Raw genomic sequence first — 23,097 nt, forward strand, 5'->3', positions numbered from 1 at the left:
CTTCCTTAGTAGACCATTTGAATTACACTTTGCTCCTTAACCACTGTAGAAGCAAAGTCTTTTGCTTATCACTGGCAACACAAGCAAAGGATGAGAAATATGATGAAGAAAAAAAGCAAGTATCTCTTTCTAAGCCAGGATGGAGCAATGGGAATAAAGGAAGTTCTTGAAAACATCTAGTGCTAATGGGATTGACTCCTATATCACTGGATGACAAAAAAATCAAATCACACTGTAATGAGACCTTCCTTTGAGGGAGCCCTAGGGGTAGCATAATCAGATGTGTCCTTGTTACATCATAAAGGCCAAGTTGTGAAGTCACTGGAGAACACTCACCCTTCAGTGAGTGTTATAGGTGGGGCCAGCTATGCTGAAGAGCGGATTCAGCATGAGGAGCAGACACCCAAGGAGAGGTAAGTGGGGGCTCTATCCCTGACCGGTCCAGATTTTTTACATCCTAGTTTGGTGTTAGGTTTGTCTGCACTCATTCTTTCACAGATACTGTGAGTGCAGCATTTGCTATCCCAAACCCACTCCAGATTCTCAATACTTCAAGTCTTAATTCACCAGCTCTCCAGCTCCCTCCAGCTCTGATATTTCTTAGAAGAGAAGGCACAGAATGCTGGACCAAGGTTTTCCTAAACGGGACAAAATAACCATATCCATCTAGTCCTAAAAGTAAATACAGGTTTTGGGGTGCCTAGATATACAACGTTTGGGACCTCTTTTTAAGAAAATATAAGCATAAAATTGGGCACAAATGTGATTAATTTTAAGATTAAAAAAATAGGAGTTTTTAAAAGCCGATGAGAAGTTATCCACCTGGCAAACTTATACAATTTTCTATTTTTTGATGCTCATTAACAGATCTTTTCATAGTCATATGATTCTGTATATGGCTAGATTCTATATTTATCCACTGAACACAGAGCTATATTTCCAGCTCTTTTAAAATTTTGAAACAGGCATGATGGTGCCTATCTGTAATTCTAGCACCTTAGAGGCTGAGATAGGAGGATCACTTTGAGTTTGAGACCAGCCTGGGCTATACAGCAAGTTCAAGAGCAGCTTAAATTGCACTGAGAACCTGCCTTTAAAAAAAAAAAAAAAAAAGGCTTAGGAAGCAGACTTAGGATGTCTGGTAACCCTAAAAGAGCTCTGGCTGGTGCAATGAAGAGTGAAAATGGGGTTCTGTGGTTGGTTTCTTGGAATACGTAAGAAGTGATGAGTTCTGAGAATAAGGGAGGAAGCCTGAAAACGACCTATGTAGGCAAGAGTAAGTCTTTTCAACGACTAATGTCAGGCCAAAAGGGCCAGTTCAGAAAGTATTTTTCCCAAGTTTTAATCAGAAGGTGGAGAATCCTAAATATACAATTTTTGATCCAGATCCTCATACACTGTAGGATAATACTTTAATGAAAGACAGAGAATACCAAGGTCTCCAAATATGATACAGCTCCAGGTCCTTTTCACTAGGGCAAGGAGAGAGCCAGCATTTAGTCCTTGGACACACAAGTCTGGTGAAGGCTCCGGGTTCCTAAGATTCTGGTCCTTCTGGGTGGCAAGACATCTGATCTAGCTCCAAATGAGTTCGCAGTTGCTTTAAAGGCTTCTTTACAGCTGATGCTGCTGGCAGTGGTTGGGCTCTGAGTCGGGGAAGGCGCTATTAAATAAGGCTGGGACGGGCTATTAAAAAGGTCTTCCCAGAGAGATTCCTTCATAAGGAGCCAAATGAAGAAGTTGCTGTGGTCCAGACAATTAGCTAAAGGAGAAATTTCGGAGAACGTAGGCTGGTGTACTCCGAGGCTCCGGCACCAACAGGTCGAGGGTACAGCGAGGTACCATTCACAGCATCCTAGCCCTGGTAGACATGTTTGCCTGCTCAACGCGCCCAATAGCTGACCCACGTTGAGGATCACGCAACCAATAGCTGGCTCCTGCCAAGACCCACGTAGCCAATAGCCGGCCTTGTGGGCTGCGCCAGCATCCGCCCTCTGCATCCACCAATCAGGAATCGGGCCACCTTAACACCGCCCCGGACGCCCGCCTCACCCGTCTGCCCCGCCTCCAACTCCCCGGAGCTGGGAGGGTTGGGCTAGATCCGCCCGCTCCCGGGGGCGGGAGGGCGGGGAGTGGGGGGCAGTACGCGGTCCTTGGCCGTCGTGCGGGTGGGCACGGAGCAGGCCGCACGGGGCAGTACCCCACTCCCACCTGGAGGCCCTCTGCCCTCTTTTCCCTTTCCCCCCAGTCCCTGGTGCGAGGCTGGGAGCCGCCGCCCGGGCCGGACCGCGGTGAGTGATCCCAGCCCCTGGGACTTTCCCTCCCAGCCGGTGTACGCTGTCCGACCTCCGGAGCTCCATCCCCGGCCGGCTGGGAGCGGGGGGTGGAGAATACTGTACTGGACCAGATTCGAAGTCGCCCGGTTCTCTCCCCTTTCTGCTCTGGACTTTCTGATTCCCCGTTCTAATTGGGGGAGGGCGAAGGGGTGTGTAGGGAGGAGGGGACGGCAGCGTTGGTACGCCCTTGGCTAAGGAATGGTTGAGATTCGCCTGCCTCCTGGGGCTCACCGCCCCCAAGTGTAGTAACTTTTTGTTCTTTGACCCAGTTTAGAGCCTTCTAGACTGCCGGTGAAATGGAGGATAGGAGAAACGTTTCTTCCCAGCCCTCCCCCCAATCCCCATGACTACCTCCAGGCGACCATAACACATGTACAGAACCTGACCTTACTTCTGGGGAACAGTGGGCTTTGGGAACGAAAGATTTAGAAGCAGCTGCCCCTGTGACGCCCGTGCCCAGCATAGGCTAAAGACCAGACCAGGAAACAGTTTGAATCGAATCTTCTGAGGTTCCTGGTTTGCGTCTTAATCTGAGACTTCTAAACTGAAAGAAGACTCAAGCTGAGACCTGTTTGGTAATGTTGGCCCAGATCAGGAGATCTTTCTCAACCTATATGAATTTCCTTCTCACTATATATTTGAATCCCTTTTGTCTGATTTAGAATAGGTAGACAGCAGTAATCGAAAAAGTTAAAGTTGAGAATTTTAAAAGCTAATGCATATACGTTATCTTAAAACATTGCAATTAAAAATACATTTATTTCACCGTACTTCTGGTGTAGTACTGAGACTTTTTTGTACGTGTAAGCCTGCTGAGTGAAGTTCCCAGTTGCCTTTCTAGTGTTAACTACCATGGGAGTCTCAAACCTGGCAGCACCCTGAGAATTTTTAAAACTATGGATGACTGGGCCCCAGTCCAGACTAATTAAATCAAACCAGAGAGGAGAGTGGCCTGGTTTTTAAGTTTCCCAGGTAGTTTTTAGTGTGCATTCTGAGGTGAGAATTACTCAAGCAGTTGGATCGCCTATGATTGCCAGTTTTGGTTTCTTTAAAGTGAGATTAGACACTTTCGAAGCAATCTTTAATATGCTGAATGCTTTTTTTTTTTTTTAACTTTAACGGTACCGGGGATCGAACTCACGACCGCCTGCTTGCAAGGCAGGTGCTTATGCCGCTGAGCTAAATCCCCAGCCCCCTATGCTGAATGCTTTTGAGATTTTTAAGTTTCACCCCTAATCTTATTTATTTATTTATTTATTTTTATCGGGTACCGGGGATGGAACTCACGACCGCCTGCTTGCAAGGCAGGCGCTTATGCCTCTGAGCTAAATCCCCAGCCCCCATTCACCCCTAATCTTTTACAGTTTTCCTACCTCTTCTCACTCATCACTCTTTAAATGTATATTCTCTGTTATATCCTGCCTCTCCAAAGCATTTGATTCGTTTTCATAGGAAATTTTTGTTTTTCAGAGTAGGAAAATTTATTGGAGAGGGCTTTAGCTCAGCGGCATAAGTACCTGCCTTGCAAGGCAAAAATGAAAAAGACAAAAAAAAAAAAAAAAAAAGAAAAGAAAAAGAAAGAAAAAGAAAATTTATTGGAGAAAAGCAATGGGGAGTAGGAATAGCTCCTGAGAGACAGGAAGGGGGCCGAATGGGTCCCCCTTTTTAAAAAATTTTTTAAGAAAGACAAAAGAATTTCAAGACAGGATAGTAGGATAACAGTGATTAATACATTGCGTATTGTTGTCTGTAAATTAATCAAGTTTAAGAAACAGGCATTTAATTGTCCAAACAATATTTGTACAAACCTTTCTTTTCCATAATGAACTGAGAAATTAGTATAATTATCTTTTACTGTCTTGTGTGTGTGTTTTTGTTTTCCCTTTTCTCCTTTCCCCTGTCCCAATTACTCTTTTTCACAGGTTTAGTGATGTTTAATTACATTGTTACATAGATACTGAAAAACCAGGGGTTAAGCAGTTTTGGAGTCACACAAAACTGTTCTAAGCACACAGACAACTGAATGAAGCTAGTGATTTGGGTGCACTAGAAGTAGCCTACTAACCTTTAGCTTCCAGGGCCCTGTGGTTACTGGTCATGTAGTAACCAGTAATCCAGTAGGTCAGCTAAGCCAGGCTCTTGCCCAATTGAGCACTTTTCATGCTAATTCCATCTGATACCACAAATACCTAGTTCCCTTCTTAATCGAATTCTTCCATCTCCCACTCCGTCCATTCATTTACATTAAACTGCTCTTTCATCTTTAAGTAATTACCATCACTGGCTTTATTAAGATGGAAAGACAAGGCAGAGCTCTTAATCCAACAGTCCAACCTTTATCTGACTCCCAGGTTCAGGATCCAAAAAGTTACGAAGCATATAAGTTAAATTTCTTGAAAAGTCTTTAAGGCCCTTAATACTATACCATGAAAACATTTCAGGCAATAATTCAGGTTTTCTCTTGAATAAAGATTTAGAGAATTCAGCATCATACCTGTTTTCCACTTTGTCTTTTACTTTAACCATAAAACTAGGTTCAACTAGAAAGCTCCAAAATCTTTTTCCTAGGACTATAAAACAAACTGGAAGTTTAAGACTCTTAAGTTTTGTTTTTTGACTTTTTTGGGTTTTTTTGAGACAGGGTCTCAAAATGCAGTTCAGGCTGGTCTTGAATTTGCAACGACTCACCTGCCTCAGCCTCCCGAGTGTTGGGATTACAGGAGTGCACCAACTCACCTGGTTTGACCCCCAATTCTTTACTGCCATCTGCTCAGAATAGAAAAGCCCAAGGGAGGGAAGGGCCTTACAATTTCTTTTCCTTCAGCACTCAGGGTTGAACCCAGGGCCTTAACACTGAGTGAGCTGAGACCCTAACCTTTTTTTTTTTTTTTATCGCTACGGGGGATGGAACTCAAGACCACACACTCGCAAGGCTGGTGCTTATGCCACTGAGCTAAATCCCCAGCCCGTCCCTAACCTTTTTAAAAATTCAAGATAAGATCATCTTACTACATTGCTAAACTGCCCAGGCTGGGCTCAAACTTTCCATCCTCCTGCCACACCTTCCATAATACTGGGATTACAGGTGTGCACCACTCACACCTCCCCAGCTCTGGCTCTATTTCTCATTAGTGCCTTTAGCAGGAAAGCATAGCTAGCATACTTAATAGGGATGCAAATGTAGTAATTGTTCATTATACCACCAGCTTTCCCCTAGCAGTTCTCTAAATTGATTCCCTTTCTCTACCTACTCTAAAATGAAGACACGGAGAACACATACACTGTAGAATCTAAATTGTTTTGGTTACAAGAGGGTCTTCCCTACTTGTTATAATTTTTATTTTTTTGGTACCAGGGATCAAACTCTTGACCTCACACCTGCCATGCCGGCGCTTACGCCATTAAGCTGAATCCCCAGTCCTACTTGTTATAATTTTCATAAGCCATTCTGGGTTATAGTTTTCTCCTAATTCAAACCCTTATGTTTCCAGGGAAGTATCAGCTACACAGCTAGTTGTACCTTGATTCAAGCCATTATTCTCTTTGAGAAAGTTTTCCATAACTTGTATTTTGTGTAAGTGAAAATGATATCTGATATCCCAAGAAATTTTATTTGCCTTATTACATGTTACACTGAAATGGCAAGGTGATGCTAGGAGAATTTAAAGGCTGTCAATCTATAAGCTTTTGGCTGTGTGTGCCTTGTACTTTTATGGCAGCCCTCATCCTCACACTGGACTAGACTATTTCATTCTTTATGCTACCTTTTCCTCATATCTAAAGAGTGAATTGTGTGTCCTTACAGAAAAGGACACAAAAGAGTCAAGCACTACCATCATAAAGTATTTCCCATTTTGAGATTGGTGTTCTTGGGGGCCCACAGTTTGTAAGTGATGGTGTAGCTCCAGCCATGAAGCAGTGGTTAGGATGGACCTGGAGGGAAAAGATGAAGCAATTATTCGGTCAATTCACGTAGCAAACAGAAAGGATCCAAATTATGGAAGCACATCCTCTGAAGCTATGATTTTCATACTTTTTCTTTTTTTGTACTAAGAATTGAACTCTGGACCTTGTGTTTTCCAGGCAGGCACTATACCACTGAGCTATACCCATTTCATACATTTTTAAACATTGCAAAATCCATTCTGAGATTGTATCCAATATAAATATATAAAAAGTTGACTATAGGGACTAGGGATGAGGCTCTGGTAGAGCACTTGCCTAGCATAAGGTGAGACTCTGGGTTCCATCTCTGGCACTGCAGAAGAAAAATAAGTACATTTTAAAAAATCATAAATACCCTAGTTTCCTCCACTGCTGGGTAGAATTAAGACTCTGCAAAAACAGATTGAAAAGCTGGTGTTAAAGGATTCAGTCTTGCCCTACTTTCCCCACAAAGAAGCACATTATCTGAGTCATCCACAAGGCTGAAGTAATAATAAAAACTGCTTTGTATTAAGCATGTTTTGTTCTAGGCATAGTGTCAAGGGTATTTTTTTATTTAGTCATGAATTTGCCAGGCAGGTACTTTTTTCTTTCTTTTTCCTGATGAGAAACTTAAAAAAGGTTAAATAACTTTGATAAGGACAAAAAGCATTTTAGAAAGTGTAGAGCTGCAGTTAATCTCAAATCTGCCACACCGCAGATTTCCATCTCTAATGACTGCCTGTGCATTAATCCCTAGTGCACAGTAGGTGCTTCGTAAAAAGAATACAGTACACTCAGCAGTCCCCTTCTCCCTTCTGTGTGTGTGTCCCTGTGTAATACAGGCTGGCCTCAAACTTCCTGCCTCAGCATCATGAGTGGTGGGGTTACAGATGTGTGCCACGTACCAGGCAGCAGTCTTCATTTTTTACATAAAGAAACTGAGGTTCATGTAATTTCAGTACTTTTACCAATTTCACATAGTTAGCCGGCAAGTGGCAGACTGGGATCCTAAAGTTACATTGTTTGAACTTGATGGACTTGAGTGCTAACCTTAACAGATCAGAAGTAGTATTTATAAACACAGTTGGTAATCTTCTAGGAATAAAAGGTAAAAAGTATTAAAGGATCTCTCGTGCCCATATTGAGAGCTGAATTAAAATTCAATAATCTGGGAAATAACCTTAGCAGGTACTGTATTTCAGTTGGAGGCTGTCCTTGGGAGTCCGTACCCCTGGGAGCAGTGTTGTGCTGAGTCCATTGCCTGAACTGGTTACAGTTTATAATGAAGCTGTCCACCTGGTTTTGAGAAGAAAGCACAGATAAGAGCTTCAAGCCTTTCCCCCAGAGTGGAGGGGGCTATTAATGTTGGTAGGAGCTCTTTGGGCTCCCTGGAGAGAGGCTGAGCTGTTGGAAGAGACAAAGGCTGGGGGAGGGGATAACCTTTGTTCTGAGGCCGACTTGGGGGAGGAAACATTCCTGTCCACATGACCTAAACCCTGGGGGCATGGGCCCGTTTATACCAGATCTTGGTACCTCAACCTACTGAGCCAAGGAGGGGACTATCTGGATTACATTTAGGTGTAGAAGGTACTATCATTCCTCTCCCCACAACACTCCACCACAAAAAAGGGAAAGAAAGAAATGTGCGGTGGGCTGGGGAAAGGATAATGCTGTCCGACCTTCCAGACAGTTTTCCCAACCTCCCTCCGTATTACAGAAGTAACCCTGTTCCTGTTAGGCAGGAGAGTAGTAGTAGTTCTGAGGTTACCGCTCCTCTTGTCTTTGTGGCTGTCTTTGCTGTGTGGCTTTCATTCCATGAATATAGAAGTTGAGAGTTGGGGGGTAGCTTCCAGAAGCAAGTTTGAATTTGAAAGCTAATGCAAATTTGAATTGAAAAGGAAGGTAGGGCTGGGGATTTAGCATAAGTGCCTGTCTGGCAAAGGCAAGGTTGCAGTTTGATCCCCGGTACCACCAAAATAAAAAAGGTAATAGCTGTTATAAGGATAATTTTCTCTTGTTAATCTGTAATACAGGCTTTTTGTTGTGGTAACAACATTCACTAGTTAAGTGACTTAGGATAAACTTTTTTGGGCCTTATTTTTTTTCATACAAAAATTGGAAATTATAGTAGGCTATGAGGATTGATTATGAAGATTGAATGACAGCTGGGTATGGTGATATGCCTCTGTCCTAGCTACTCAGGAGGCTGAAGTGGCACAATACTTGAGCTCAGGTGTTCAAGATTAGTTAGAAGTTGGATATAGTGGTGCAGCACTTGGGAGGCTGAGGCAGGAGGATCGCTGTGAGTTCAAGGCCAGCCTAAACTGCATAGGGACACTGACTCAAAAAGACAAACTAAAGACTAACTTAGACGACATTAAAAAAAAAGTAATAAAATAAATGAACACTTTATAAGCAACATGCCATGACTTTTAAAAGTACTTTCCTACAATAGAATTATTCAGCATCAACAATCTGTTCGGTAGAAATTGTGTAATGTGCCCAAAGAGGAGCCTCTGAATTGAGCCGTCTCTCTTCTTATTACAGCTGTCTGTGAAGGGCAAAGATCAGGAGCCATGCCTCCTAGTAAAGAGGCCAGTAGTCTTCACAGCTCACCAGCAGGGCTCATCTGCCTCCCTCCAATCTCTGAGGAGCTACAGCTGGTATGGACCCAAGCAGCCCAGACCAGTGAGCTGGACAGCAATGAACACCTGCTGCAAACCTTCAGCTACTTTCCCTATCCCAGTCTAGCAGACATTGCCCTTCTCTGCCTACGTTATGGGCTGCAGATGGAAAAAGTCAAAACATGGTTCATGGCCCAGCGCCTCCGCTGTGGCATTAGCTGGTCATCTGAAGAAATAGAAGAGACCCGAGCCCGAGTGGTCTACCATCAAGACCAACTCCATTTCAAATCTCTTCTGTCTTTTACTCATCATGCAGTACGGCCCCCAGAGGAGGTACCATCTTCTCAAATGCCACCTACAGAGCAAGGTGGCCTTGGAATAGGTCCTCTGACTCTCAGTGAGCCCACCCAGATAAAAGGACTGAAGGTAGAACCTGAAGAGTCCTCTCAGAATCTGCCACTGCCACCAAGTCACCAGAAAGGAAAGGAACCCCCTTTGACACCTGGCAGTGGAGCATTCTCTCATCAAACAGATTTTTGGCAGAATCATCAAAGTAGTAGCCTCTCTAAGGAGCAGGCAGGCAAGGGTCCCAACCACTCACATGGCATAGGTACTATTTCCTGGAACCACTCCACGGCTGCCCACCAGCCACGCTCTCGGGATAAACCTCCACAAGTCTCATCGCTGGCCAGTAGTTGTAAGGAGACTGCAACTCGTGTGACTTCTTCTTCCTCTACCTCTTCTTCCTCCTTCCAGGTACTAGCTAATGGAGCTACTGCCAATCCTAAACCCCTCCAGCCACTAGGCTGTGTCTCACAGTCACCGTCACCCAGTAAACAGGCACAGCCTCCACCCATGGAAGCAAGCTGGTCCCAAAGGCTACGGCCTAACTCCCTAGCCGGTAGGGCCAGCCCCACGGGATACCTTTCCCCTGATATGCAACACCAGCGAAAGATTAAGCGCAAAACCAAAGAGCAGTTGGCAATCCTCAAATCTTTCTTTCTACAGTGCCAGTGGGCACGGCGTGAGGATTACCATAAGTTGGAACAGATCACGGGTTTACCTAGGCCTGAGATCATTCAGTGGTTTGGTGATACACGCTATGCCTTGAAGCATGGGCAACTAAAATGGTTTCGAGACAATGCAGTACCTGGTGCCCCTAGTTTCCAAGACCCAGCGACTCCCACACCACCATCAACTCGCTCCTTGAAAGAATGGGCCAAGACCCCACCTCTGCCGGCACCCCCACCTCCACCAGATATCAGACCCTTGGAGAAGTACTGGGCAGCCCATCATCAGCTTTGGGAAACTGATGTCCCTCAGCTGTGCCGGGCGTCAAGGCTGAGCGCCCAGCAGGTGCGGGATTGGTTTGACTCTCAGTTACAGGAGCCAGCTGAGGTGGTGGTTTGTTTAGATGAAGAAGAGGAAGAGGAAGAAGAAGAACTGCCAGAAGATGATGAGGAGGAGGAGGAGGAAGAGGAGGAGGATGATGTGATTATACAGGACTGAGTGGGGGACTAAGGAAAGGGAAAAGTTTGTTACTAAAGGATGAACTGACTTAGTAACTGTTTAAACAAAGAAACCACATTTTAAAAATTACTTTGTGGCAAAGAACTAAAAAGCTTGGTGAAGCTTGGTGTTCTTCAGGGTGGTGATGGGGATGTAGTAAGCTGAGGGTGGATGGGGAGGATACCAGAAAGTCCTCTAGCCTTAAAAGTAGAGAGGGCTAAAGATCAGACAATGAGCCAGGAAGTGGCTCACGAGCTCCTTTTTTCTGGTATTATTCTCCTCTAGCGTTCTAGAGGCCAGGCCTCATCCCCACATCTACAGGAGAAACAGAAAAGGAGGAGTAAAGATCTATAATTCAGTTGATTCTAGTGCATCCTAATCCAATCATTTTCCTTGGATCGCATCCTTCCCTTCTGGGCACAGTGCGTTATCCCAGCCTGCCTCAGATACTTCCTGTCTCTCAGACCAGGTTGATAATTGCGTTTCACTTGCTTCATTGAATCACGGGTAGCAAAATGTTCTCATTTCTGATACTGGGACCACTTTGCCTCCTACTTTTTTAATGCTACAAAACGCCCTCTTTGTTCACTATTTGTCTCAGGGTAAATCTTTCCCACAGTCTTGACAAAGTTTAGAAATTGCGTGTAAATACTTAGTCTAGATAGCTGTTGAAAGTGGGAATTAGGGGAGATGTCTTTTACAAAAATAAAATTACATTACAGAGTGATGGAAAAGGGACAGTTCTGGCAAAGGGTGGTAAAGTAGTACCATATTTGGTTTTACAAACCTGACACTACCTCCTGTCTAGCTTGACAGAGACTGATTTATCAGGTTTTTTTTTAATGTTTAATCTGTGACCAAAAAAAAAAAAAAGACTTTTTCCTCTCTATAGGATCTGTCTGGGGCACAGAGGGCCCATAGTCTTTAACTGAATTATGATGTTTTAGAATGGTTTTCATCAGTTGAGATTATAAAAACAAACATATTAGTTAACTTTCTAAAAATAAGAGTGGAAACCCTGCATTCCTAGAAGATAATAAAAAGGCCCCAAATTAAATTGTTTCTTTTCCACTTTGCTACTCTTAGCACTTAGAGATGAAGTCAAATCCATTAATATTTTTAATTTACGGGCCAGCGTGTGACTTGGTGGTAGACCACTTGCCTAGCCTATATGAGGCCCTGGATTGGATTCCTATCATCAATTAGAATTTTTTTCTGATGTAGTGTACTTTTTATTATTTGAAGGGAAAGGCTTTGTTGAGGTATATTAAAAGAACAAAAACTATAAGGCAGTAGGTCAGCATCTGTCACCACATACATTGTTTCATTGTTTACAGAAGTCACATGAGAATGATTAAAGTTTCTGAGGCTTCAACAGAGAGAGAAAGAAGGTCTGTAGATAACTCTACTTATTCAACCCACTAGAGCTTTTAATAGTAACAGGTGCAACTGAGGATTTAGCTCAGTGGCATAAGCACCTGCCTGGCAAGTGTGAGGTCATGAGTTCAATCCCCAGTACCACAAAAAAAAAAGGAAAAAAAGTAATAGGTGCAATAATAAAGGGGCACCTTCTTTGTTATCTACAGAGTTTAGTAAATGGGAAATCTCCATCTCCAAATATTTCTAGCAAAGGAAAAATCAACATATTTAGTGCTGGGGACATAGCTCAGCAGCATAGTGCCTGCCTGGTAAGTGTGAGATCATGAGTTTGATTCGTGGTATCAAAGAAAACCAAAAAACATTTAACAGTAACCAGGCACACAGGCAACAATAGATAAATAGGAAGAGTATACAAGGAACAGAGAGCTGCTGCTTGCTAACATTAGCAATGGGGCAGTATATCCAAAGCTAAAAAATGAAGTCTAGAAACAAAACAAATTGAGTATATTTCCAATCTCTCAAGCATGATGCCAGGAATTACTGTTACAACTTAAGTTTCATAGTGTAGTACATGAAAGGAGCTACATATGCCCAGGGAGAGTTAAAACATCTTCCTGAAGCACTAACCTTATGTAAGACTTGACTACTTTCCTAGGAGGGAATACAGGATGGACAGGGAAAAGCTACAGAATGAGTAAGGTACAGAGTGAAACCAGGAGACAAAGTAGAGGTTCGTTTTCCTAGGCCATCTCCTTGGACCGGTGCGGGATGCTATTAAGTCCAGCTTTCAGTAGTATGTACAGATCGGACTTCGATGATGGTCTATCTAGAGGTGGAGTGGCCTTCTCTCTCTCTGGTTGATCCCATCTGCCTCTGTTGGTAAAGAGTCTGCAACAGATGGCAGGAAGGCAGATTTGAGTGTTTATAGCAAAAATGGCTAGTAAGACCCTGGCAAGCCATATATGAAGTTCATCAGAACATAACCATGGTTGCTTTCCCGAGATTTTTCCTACTGCATAATGATCAGTTACAGATAAAGATAATGCATCTTGTGAGACAGGCTTGTTGCTTACAGAACTGAAATATTTCAGTGGCTAAAGGTGACAGTAGTGGTTTATGACACTAATATTTGAAAATCAAACTATTTTGGAAGATCTAGAACATGTGATTACCATGCCCAGAGATGATTATCAGGGAAACAGAATTCTTATGCCTCCAAGGAAGTACTTTCCTCAATAACTATTTTTTAAAAAGGCAAACTAGAATAATGAACTCATATACCCATCACCTAACTTCAACAAATAACTCATGCCCAATTTTCTATTTCTACTTGCCATTGATCCTATCTACCAAATTATACTAAAATAACATCTGGATATCATTAATTTTCCATTAATAAAATTTTGTATGCATCTACAAAATAAAAAAACAGTATCGTGCCTAAACAATGCCCAGTCTTTAATAACAAATGTCCAATACACATTTGATATCCCTCAACTATCTAATAGTATACTTTTTTCTTCAATAGGATTTTATTGGTACATTTTAGACTTTTTTCTCTTTTGTCTTTTTGAGACAAGATTCACTATGCAGTTCAGGCTGGCCTTGAACTCAATTTGTAGCCCAGGCTGACCTCAAACTCATAGCAATCCTCCTACCTCAGCCTCCCAAGCACTAGATTACAGGCAGGCACTACCACTCCATTCCTTTGGGAATGTGAACTTACCTTTTTAAAAATATTTATTTATTTATATTTTACATATATATAATAATCACATTCATCATAGAGAATTTGTACCTGTACATAATATAACTTGATTTTTTTTCCCATTTCTCTGTCTGCCCTTCAACCCCTTCTCCCCTCCCCATTTATTTATATTTTTTTACTTTTCTCTTATTTCCTCTCTTACCTCTTTTGTTTTCCTCCCCATTTTAATATTTTTGTCCTATTTCACAACATCTAATATGCATTTGGGGCCTTATTTCTGTTTTCAGCTTCTCATACCAGAAAAACAATGTATTATATATGTATGTCTAATTTATTTCACTTAAGAGTAGATCTCAAGGTGCATCCATTTACCTAGGAAAGTCTCAAGCGTATCTTCCTTTATGGCAGAGTAGTACTCCACTGTACTTAAAAAAAATCATCTTTATCCACTCACCAGCTTATAGGCATTTGGGCTATTTTTTCTTTTTTTTTTTGTCTTTTTGATTTTTATCGGTACCGGGGATTGAACTCACGACCGCCTGCTTGCAAGGCAGGTGCTTATGCTGCTGAGCTAAATCCCCAGCCCCCTATTTTTTCAATGGAATTTTTTAACAGCTTTGAAAAAATCAAGATCCGGGCTGGGGGTTTAGCTTAGCAGCACAAGTGCCTGCCTGGCAAGTTTGAGGTCATGAGTTCAATCCCCAGTACCAAAACATAAATAAAAATCAAGCTCTAATATCCTCAAAACCGAAGTCATAAAAATTGAAAGGCAAGATCAGACTTTTCCTTTAATAGAGGCTTTAGCAAACTTCTCATTGCCATGTTCTTTTCCTTTTGTTGCCTGGATAAAAACCATACTCCCATAAATTTACAAAGCATTATTCTACCTATCTGGAGAAATGTGATTTTTCTTAATTCAAATAGTACCTTCACCCAAAAGGTACAGTCCACTGAAAATTCTTTGTTGTAGAACTACTGGAAAGTGTCACTCTGCCACTGATTAAAACCTCTTGGTTGAAATCTTACTTCCACTTGACTTTAATTTAAAAACTCCAAACAGGGTGTGATGGTACATGCCTATAATCGTAGCATTTGGGAGGCTAAGTCAGAAAGATTGCTGCTAGTTCAAGGCTAGTCTGAACTACATAGAGAGGCCTTGCCTCAAAAAACAAAACAAAATCCCACGAACTACAAAGCTATATTTAACCATTTAGGAAGCTGAGGCAGAAAGATCACTAGTTCAAGGCCAGCCGGAGCAATTTAGTGAGAGTTTGTCTAAAAAGGGGCTGGAAATGTAGCTCAGTGCTAGAGCACTTTCTACCATGTATAAAGCCCTAAATTCAATCCCCAGTATCACACACACAAATTTTAAAGTAAAAGTCCCAAACCAGGAACATAATCTGACAGTACGACAGAACCTTTGAAAATGAGCAAGGAGCCGGACATAGTGGTATACATTTGTAGTCTCAGCACGTGGAATATAGGATTATTGCCACAAGTCAGGGCCAGCCTGAACTACATAGCAAGACTCTGTTTCAAAGACAAAACAAGGATAGCATGGTAAAAACATGTTTACTAGATCTGAAACCCATTTCACTCTGCACTGATTACATTCTACCACACTTTAACTAAACCAGAAGGCTTGTAGTGTGTTGGCCCAACCATGTGAGTTTTTGTGCATAGGTAAGTTAGACTAGCAAGGCCTTACCTGCATGACTGGTAGTTGAAAGCCAGAAAAACTCTCTAGAGGCGTTCTGTTCTCCCTTTGACCTGATGACAAGGAAATGGTGACAATTTGGGCAGTTGCTCAGCAGTGCCACATATTATGGTCAGGGTCGCTAGGTAGTTCCTAAATCAAAGGAACACTACTCAAAAAGGAAAAGACTATTAGCTAAGCAATATCAGAGATATTTATAATCATAAGGTCCATTATTACCTGTGAAGATGGGATGTCAACAAAGCCACCTGAGATTTGAGTTTAGCTATGAATGGAAATATGAAAGATAGTGGCACCTTAGCAAGAGGGCTAGTAGCAGAGGTACTCTTACTTTAAAAGATGGAGACAAAAAAAAGGTGTTGATTTTATACAACTCACAATTGAGCTCCCAGCATGTTCAAAATAAGTATGTTTAACATAGAGATCTAAAAAAAAAAGCCAGTTTGTTCCAATTCTGTAGATCAATCTGGCTCAACAGTAGAATTCAACTGGTGACGTGATGAGTGTTATCCAGGTAAAATCTCTCCACTGTAAAGGAAATAGGGTAATTCTTTTTTTTTTTTTTTTCTTTTTCCTTTTTATCGGTACCAGGGATCGAACTCATGTCTGCCTGCTTGCAAGGCAGGCGCTTATGCTGCTGAGCTAAGTCCCTAGCCCCCACCTTGGAAATCTTAATTGTAGTTTGTGTCAGTAGTTAACGTGCGGGACAACTCCAGTAACTCCCCTTGAATGCAAAAAATTACTTTGCCTTTTTGATTATTTGGAGACTTATTTCCTTATACTGATATGTAAAAAGCTGGCTAGGGTATTTCCTTCCCTCTTCAATGGGCTCTAAGCATTGCAAATAAAGCTAGCTGAGCTGCTGTATATAATCTCTAAATTCAGCAGACAGTCTTGTTTCCTCACATAGTGTTCTTCATATAGGATATGTACAGGATATGAGCACAGTGGGATGCTAGAGCCAATAGCTCCAAAAATGTCAACTGAGTATGAGCCTCAAGATAAAGAGGCTATAACTTCTCAGGGCACAAGAGTTTACATATCAGAAACTGAAGTGATAGCCCCCCCCCCCCAAAGAATTCCGTTGTTACCTTAATTAGATTGTATAAATTGATCCTTCTGCATATCTTTATCTCTGCAATTTACAGAGATGCCATTCTTCCACCTGGCCAGCCAGCTCAAGTTACATAATTCCCACCAACATCACTGTCACTCATCCTTGAGCCACCCCCCCCCCCCTTCTTCACAAGATAATAAATTCTGGGAGAGGACTAGGATCAAGGCCTTTGTCCACATGACCTCACAAGGAGGATTAGACTAAAAACCCCTTGGATGCCCTTAACTTGGAATATGTTTTGGTGTCTTTACTCTCCCCATGGGTTGCATTGGTGGTGGTAGAAGATTAAAATTAACTTGCTGGGATTCTAATAACGTCTCAATGGGATTACAAATATAATTTTTTGGATTGTGAGGAAAACTAAAACTAAAGAGGATTACAATACTTAGATGACTAAACTCGATATTTGGGATTACAATAGTTAAAACTCTACTCATTGAGAATAGTTAAAACTTACCAGGATTGCTGGGGTTAAGGACTCTTGTGTGGCCTGACTCTCCATTAAATGGTCTGAAAAAAAAAGTCCCCTGCCCGGAGGAGGCAGATGAAGTTCTAAGGAAAAGAAATAAAAACATAAGCAGAGAAAAGGAAGCATAAAAGTAAAATCCATATGCAATGAAGGGCCTAAACATTTAGGTCAGAGAGGAAAAAAAATTCTTTGCTTGTAAAAACAAAACTAATTCAGATGTACATTAATACAATGCTATTCAACCATCTCTTTTATTTGTAAAGCAAATTATAAACTTTAATGGTATAGAACAATGGAGAAGTAACCCTAGTAGAGTGTCAGTGTGAACAGATCCTCAGAGAGAGGAAGCATGATGCTACTCACCTATAAGGCAGGCTGTGAGTTGAAGCTGGTGAGGGAGTTTCTAGAAAATATAAAATTTGCCTGTATGATAATCCAGGAACCAGAAAAGAGATTCAAGATACTAGGGGCCAGAACAAAAGTAATGGGGATCAAAAACTCAGTGTATATGTTAGGATTAGGGGCCAATAGTGAGTAACAGGCTTACAAGGCACATAGCAATACCTCACAAAGGTGCTTTCTCCTCCATTTCAGGAGTCTGCAGATCACGATCCATTACTATCTTGATGTGCTCTAATGTACCTGTGTTGGTTTCCCCTTTAAGATGGGAGATTACCAGAAAGTACAACTAAAGACTAAAGTCGTTAAATTAGCTAGTCATTAAATTAACCAAGATGTGGGACAGAGCACTGTAAATTATTTCTTCCATAAGAGCAGTGACAAGTATACATAAGAGCAGGCATGAAGTATACAGCTCTAATCCTAGCACTCTGGAAAGCTGAAAAGGATCACAAGTTTGAGCCTAACTTGAGCAATTTATCAACATACATACACAGTTCAAAAAAAATTTTTTTAAGGTTTCCATTTCACTCCAGAAAGAATGGCTGTCATCAAGAAATCAAACAATAACAAATGCTGATGAGGCTACGGGAAAAAAAGAACCCTTCTATACTGTTAGTGGGAATATAAACTAATATAGCCACTATGGAAATCAGTATAGAGATTCCTCAAAGTAAAAATAGAAATTCCATTCAACCTGATTATTCCCTTCTGGATGTCTTTCTGAAAACGGTAATGTCATCATATTACAGTGATACATGCATTCCCATATTTATAGCAGCACAATTCATAATAACTAAATCTTAGACATAGGCTATATGTCCATCAATAGATAAATGGATGGAAAAAATGTGGTATTTTAAAAAAAATTTTTTTTTAAAATCAATACCAGGGATCGAACTAATGACTGCCCGCTTGCAAGGCAGGCGCTTGTGCCGCTGAGCCAAATCCCCAGCCTCAAAATGTGGTATTTCTACACAATGGAGTACTACTTTGCTATAAAGAAAGATACATTTATAGGAAAATGGATGTACCTTGAGACCACAATGTTAAGGGAAATAAATCAGACATAGAAGAATAAATATTGTATAGTTTCACTTATATGGGAAACCCCAAGTATACATAGAGAGTAAAATAAAAAGTAAACAATAAGAAACAAAAAGACAGATCTTTTGCAAATGGGAAGGGCACCAAGAAATGAAGGGAGGCGAGAACAAGGAGAGGCAATATGGATATAAAAATAAGATGTATTATGTACATGAACCAACTCCCCACAATTAATGTGATCACTACGTACTTCAAACATGTGGTAATAAAAGTAGAACCCTGGGTTCAGTCCCCAGCACACAAATAAACACTTGGCACTGTGGAAAAAAAATAGATTCTCTTATAGACAGCACATAGTTGAACCTGTCTTTTGTAAAATAAATATGAAAAAGATTCCACAAATAATGTGCATCTACTCAATGCATTTGATATTTCATGGGTAAATGTGCTAAATTTTCTTGAAAAGATGTTACTGTCCTGAATAAATTTACTAGAAAAACAAAACTGCAGACTTGCTAAGGTAGATTAAGCCTAAAGAAAGTACATATGAGATTTATTAAAAATATAAAAGCATAATTTCATAGTTTCAAATCTCAACTGCTATAGAGAGTAGATCAACTAGTATGTGATCATCACGATTGTTCTGTTCAGGGAGACAAAAGATGGTGCAGGAAAGAATGGTGTTGCTAAGAAAAGGGATGATATAGAAGGTCTGTATTTAATTGGAGAGTTTAATCCATTTGCATGTAATGTAATTACTGATGAAGAAGAACTTTTGTCATTTAGCTATTTGTTTTCCATATGTCTGAAGTATTTTTATTGATGTTTTATTTTTTTGCTTTGTTTTGGTACTGGGAATTGAACTCAGAACCCTGCACATACCAGGAAGGCATTGCATCACTCAGCTAAATCCTCAGCCCAGTTTTGTTTTGTTTTTTGGTACCAGGGATTGAACTCACCACCTCAAGCTTACCAAGCAGGCACTTATGCCACTGAGTTAAATCCCTGGCCCTTGGTTTTGTTTTTTGGTACTGGGGATTGAACTCATGACCTTGCACCTGCCAGGCAGGTGGTTATGCTACTGAACCAAATCTCCAGCCGCTCTGTTTTTTTTTTTTTTTTTTGTCTTTTTGAGACAGGGTCTCACTATGCGGTTCAGGCTGGCCTTGAGCTCACTTTGTAGCCCAGGCTGGTCTCGAACTTGCAAAGATCCTTCTGCCTCAGCCTCCCGAGTGTCTGTTTTGTTTTTTAATTGGGCCATCCTATGTCCTAGGTTGTCCTTGAAATATGTAGATCCACTGGCTTCAAATTTATGATGCTCCTGCCTTGGCTTCCTAGAGTACCGGGACTGGTTACAGGCTTGCATGACCATTCCTGGCTTGTCTCTGTCTTTTTAGTTCTCTTTTCTTCTATTTTTGTCGTCTTTATGTTGTTATTTTCTAGCATATTATTTTAGTTTCTTTGTTCTTTTATTATTTTTTGGAATTTTCTTAGAAATGAACATTAACATTTTATAACAGTGTACTTTAAATTTTCAAAAATATATAATAAATTTCCCACACACAATTTTGTTTTGAGACAGGATCTCATTTAGTATTTAGATCTTTGATTCATTTTGCTTTAGTTTAGTCCATGGTGAAATACAGGTCTAGATTCAGTCTTTTGCATGTGCATTCCCAGCAGAACTGCTAAAGAGGGTATCTTTCCTCCAATGTTTGTTTTTTGGCTTATCTGTCAAAGATCAGATAGCTGAATGTGTCTAGGATTGTTTCTGTATTTTCTATCTTGTTCCATTGATCCACGTTTGTTTTTGTGTGAGCACCATGCTGTTTTTATTATTGTAGCTTCATAGTGTAATTGAAACCTAGGATTGTGATGCCTCTTCTTTGCTTTGTTGCCCGTGATTACTTTGCTATTTCTGGATCTCTTATGATTCCATATGAATTTTAGGATTGTTTCTCTAGTTCTGTGAGGAATGCTGTTGTTATTTTAATAGGGATTGCATTAAATCCAAATACCCATTTTAAGGGGCTGGGGATTTAGCTCAGTGGCAAAAGTGCCTGCTTTGCAAGCGCATGGTCGTGAGTTCGATCCCCAGTACCGATAAAAGAAATTTTTTTAAAAAGGTGTCACAAATACTCATTTTGGAAGTTTGGACATTTTGACATTTTTGGTTCTGCCTATCCAGGAATAGTAGATGTTTTTTCATTTTCTGATGTGTCTTTGTTCTACTTTTCCAGAATACTGTAGTTTTGGGGTTAGTGGTTATTGTTTGGTTTTTGATTTTTTTTGTTTGTTTTGTAGTGGGAATTAAACACAGGACCTTGTGCTTGCCAGGCAGGCACTTGTGCCATTGAGCTATATCCGCAGCCCTAAAGTACTGTAGTTTTTGTTAAAGATGTCTTTCACTTGTTGGTTAGGTTAATTCCTAAGTATTTAACTTTTCTTGATGCTATTATGAATGGTATTGCTCCCTAATTTCTTTTTCAGAGACTTACTTTAGATTCAAAGACACATATAGAATGAAAACAGAACAATGGAGGAGCTGAGGGTATATTTCAGGGGCAGAGTTGTGGCCCTAACATGCACAAGGCCATGGGTTTGATCTGTACGATACACTCACTCACACACACACTCACTCACACACACACACACACACACACACACACACACACACACACACAGAAAGAAGAAAGTAGGAGAGAAAAGTATTCCATGCCAACAACAAATAAAAGGAATAGTTGTACTGATAATAGACAAAATAGGCTTTATGAAAGATTGTTACCAGAAACCAAAAAATGGTGTTTTATAATAATAAAAGCCAAGAGATAGGGGGAGGAGGAGGAGATATAAAAATAATTAAGATGTGCTATGTACACATATCAGCTCCCTATGAATGTAATCATTATGTGTGGCAAACATGTAGTAATAAAAATAAAAATTATAATAACAAGCTATGTGTAGTAGTGTATGCCTGTAATTCTAACACTCAGGAGTCTGGGGAAGGAAGACTGCTCCAAGATTTAGGGCAGCCTAAAGAGTGAGTTCAAGCCCATCTTGGACTATGTGGTGAGACCCTGTCTCAAAAATCCAAAAGGGGGCTGGGGATTTAGCTCAGTGGCATAAGTGCCTGACTTGCAAGGGTGCGGTTGTGGGTACCAATAAAAAAAAAATCCAAAAGTAAATAAAATAATAAACAAAAGGGTCAATTCACTAGTAACATATAATATTTATATGTGCACCTAAAAGCAGAGCCCTAAAATATATAAACTAAAAATTGACAGAATTGAAGAAAAAGAATTCAATAATAGTTGAAGATTTCAATAGCGCATGTTTAACAATGAACAGAACAAGTGGAGAGTTCAGCAACACTAAATACCAAATAAACCCATCAGGCATTATGGAATACTCTACTTGACAGTAGTAGAAAATACATTCTTCTTCTTAGATAGCCACAAAGAAAAAGAAAATTATGTCATTTCAGGAAAATGAATGAAATAGAAATCATATTAAATGAAATAAACCAGATTCAGAAAGACAAGTATTACATTTTCCCTAATATGAGACATCTCAAAATAAAGATTTTTTTTTTTTTTACAGTACTGGGGATTAAATCTAGGGCCTTGCACTGTTAGATTCCTAACACTTTTCAAATTTTGTACTCCAGCACAGAGTCTTGGTAAGTCATTAAATTGTCTAGGCTGGGCTCAAAATTGTGAACGTCCTACCTTGCCCTTGCAGAGTATTGGAATTATAAGGTATATGCCGCTATGCCTGGCTTAGAGATGAGAGGAAGGGAATACAGAGGACTGGGGAGTGGATGTAGGGAAAAGCTGTATGGGCTGGGTACCATCAAAAGGTTACATGCATGTATGAAAATATATTTAAAATTTCAATGTTTTATAAAATTGATACAGTCAAGAGATTCATGACTATAAATATCTATGTTAAAAATCTCTAATTTTCCACATTAAGAAATGAGAAAAAGGGGCTGGAGGTTTATTTTTATTTATTTATTTATTTATTTATTTTGTCTTTTTCCTTTTTATCGGTACCGGGGATCGAACTCACGACTGCCTGCTTTCAAGGCAGGTGCTTATGCCGCTGAGCTAAATCCCCAGCCCCTAGAGGTTTAGCTCAGTGGCATAAGCGCCTGCCTTGCAAGCAAGCAGTCGTGTTCGATCCCCGATACTGATAAAAAGGAAAAAGACAAAAAAAAAAAAAAAAAAAAAAAAAAAAAAAGAAAAGAAAAGAAAAGAAATGAAAAAAAGAACTAGAGCCAAAACAATCAGAAGGAAGGAAATAAGATTAAAGCACAAGTAAATGAAAACAATAGAGAAAACCAAAAGTTAGTTCTTTGACATGAATGACCAGGGAAAAAAAGACCTCAGTAAAAACAAATACATAAATGAAAACAAAACAAACAAAAGAGATCCCAGTTACTAAAATTAGGAATGAAGAAAGAATACTACCAACATGATAGAAATCTAGAATATCTACATTTTTCAAAGGTGCATGTAGAAGAATTAAAGACTTGGTGATTTTTTTAAATGAAAGAAATTTGGAAATTTCAAATTTTCCTGTTGTGAAAGAATATATTCTCAAAAAAAATAATATATCGGGGCTGGAGATTTAGCTCAGCGGCATAAGCACCTGCCTTGCATGCAGGCAATCGTGAGTTCGATCCCCGGTACCGACAACAAAATAAATAAATAAAAATTAAAAATAATATATTCTCTGGCAGGGCACAATGGTGCCTGCCCATAATCCCAGCACTCTGGAAGCCTGAGGGAAAAGGAGTGCAAGTCTGAGTCTACCTTAGGCAAGACCCTGTTTAAAAAAATTAAAAGGGCCAGGAATATAG

At 40.4% G+C, this 23,097-nt stretch overlaps 2 protein-coding genes across 3 annotated transcripts in view; one reads left to right on the forward strand and one right to left on the reverse strand.

The window, feature by feature from the left end:
* Positions 1-367: 367 nt before the first annotated feature.
* Homez (homeobox and leucine zipper encoding) lies at positions 368-21,188 on the forward strand. Of its 2 annotated transcripts, none has more exons than XM_063236887.1 (2): positions 368-413; positions 8,811-21,188. In XM_063236887.1, the coding sequence occupies exons 1-2, from the start codon at positions 368-370 to the stop codon at positions 10,394-10,396; spliced, it is 1,632 nt and encodes a 543-aa protein (XP_063092957.1). In that variant the 3' UTR covers positions 10,397-21,188. The 2 variants fall into 2 exon arrangements, with proteins under 2 accessions (XP_063092957.1, XP_005005706.1); XM_005005649.4 differs by lacking the exon at positions 368-413 and adding an exon at positions 2,077-2,291.
* Positions 12,599-23,097, reverse strand: part of Rnf212b (ring finger protein 212B) — a 36,913-nt gene continuing 26,414 nt past the window's right edge. Inside the window, exons 11-14 of the mRNA XM_013157657.3 lie at positions 17,151-17,190; positions 16,776-16,870; positions 15,193-15,254; positions 12,599-12,664 (exon numbers count right to left, since the gene is read on the reverse strand). Of these exons, the coding sequence (XP_013013111.1) occupies positions 12,599-12,664; positions 15,193-15,254; positions 16,776-16,870; positions 17,151-17,190 (263 nt within the window). The remainder of the gene's footprint in view (positions 12,665-15,192; positions 15,255-16,775; positions 16,871-17,150; positions 17,191-23,097) is intronic.

Source organism: Cavia porcellus, unplaced genomic scaffold, assembly GCF_034190915.1.
Source record: "Cavia porcellus strain 051 isolate PalLab524CR breed Dunkin Hartley unplaced genomic scaffold, mCavPor4.1 scaffold_26, whole genome shotgun sequence".
Classification (NCBI taxonomy): Eukaryota; Metazoa; Chordata; class Mammalia; order Rodentia; family Caviidae; genus Cavia; species Cavia porcellus.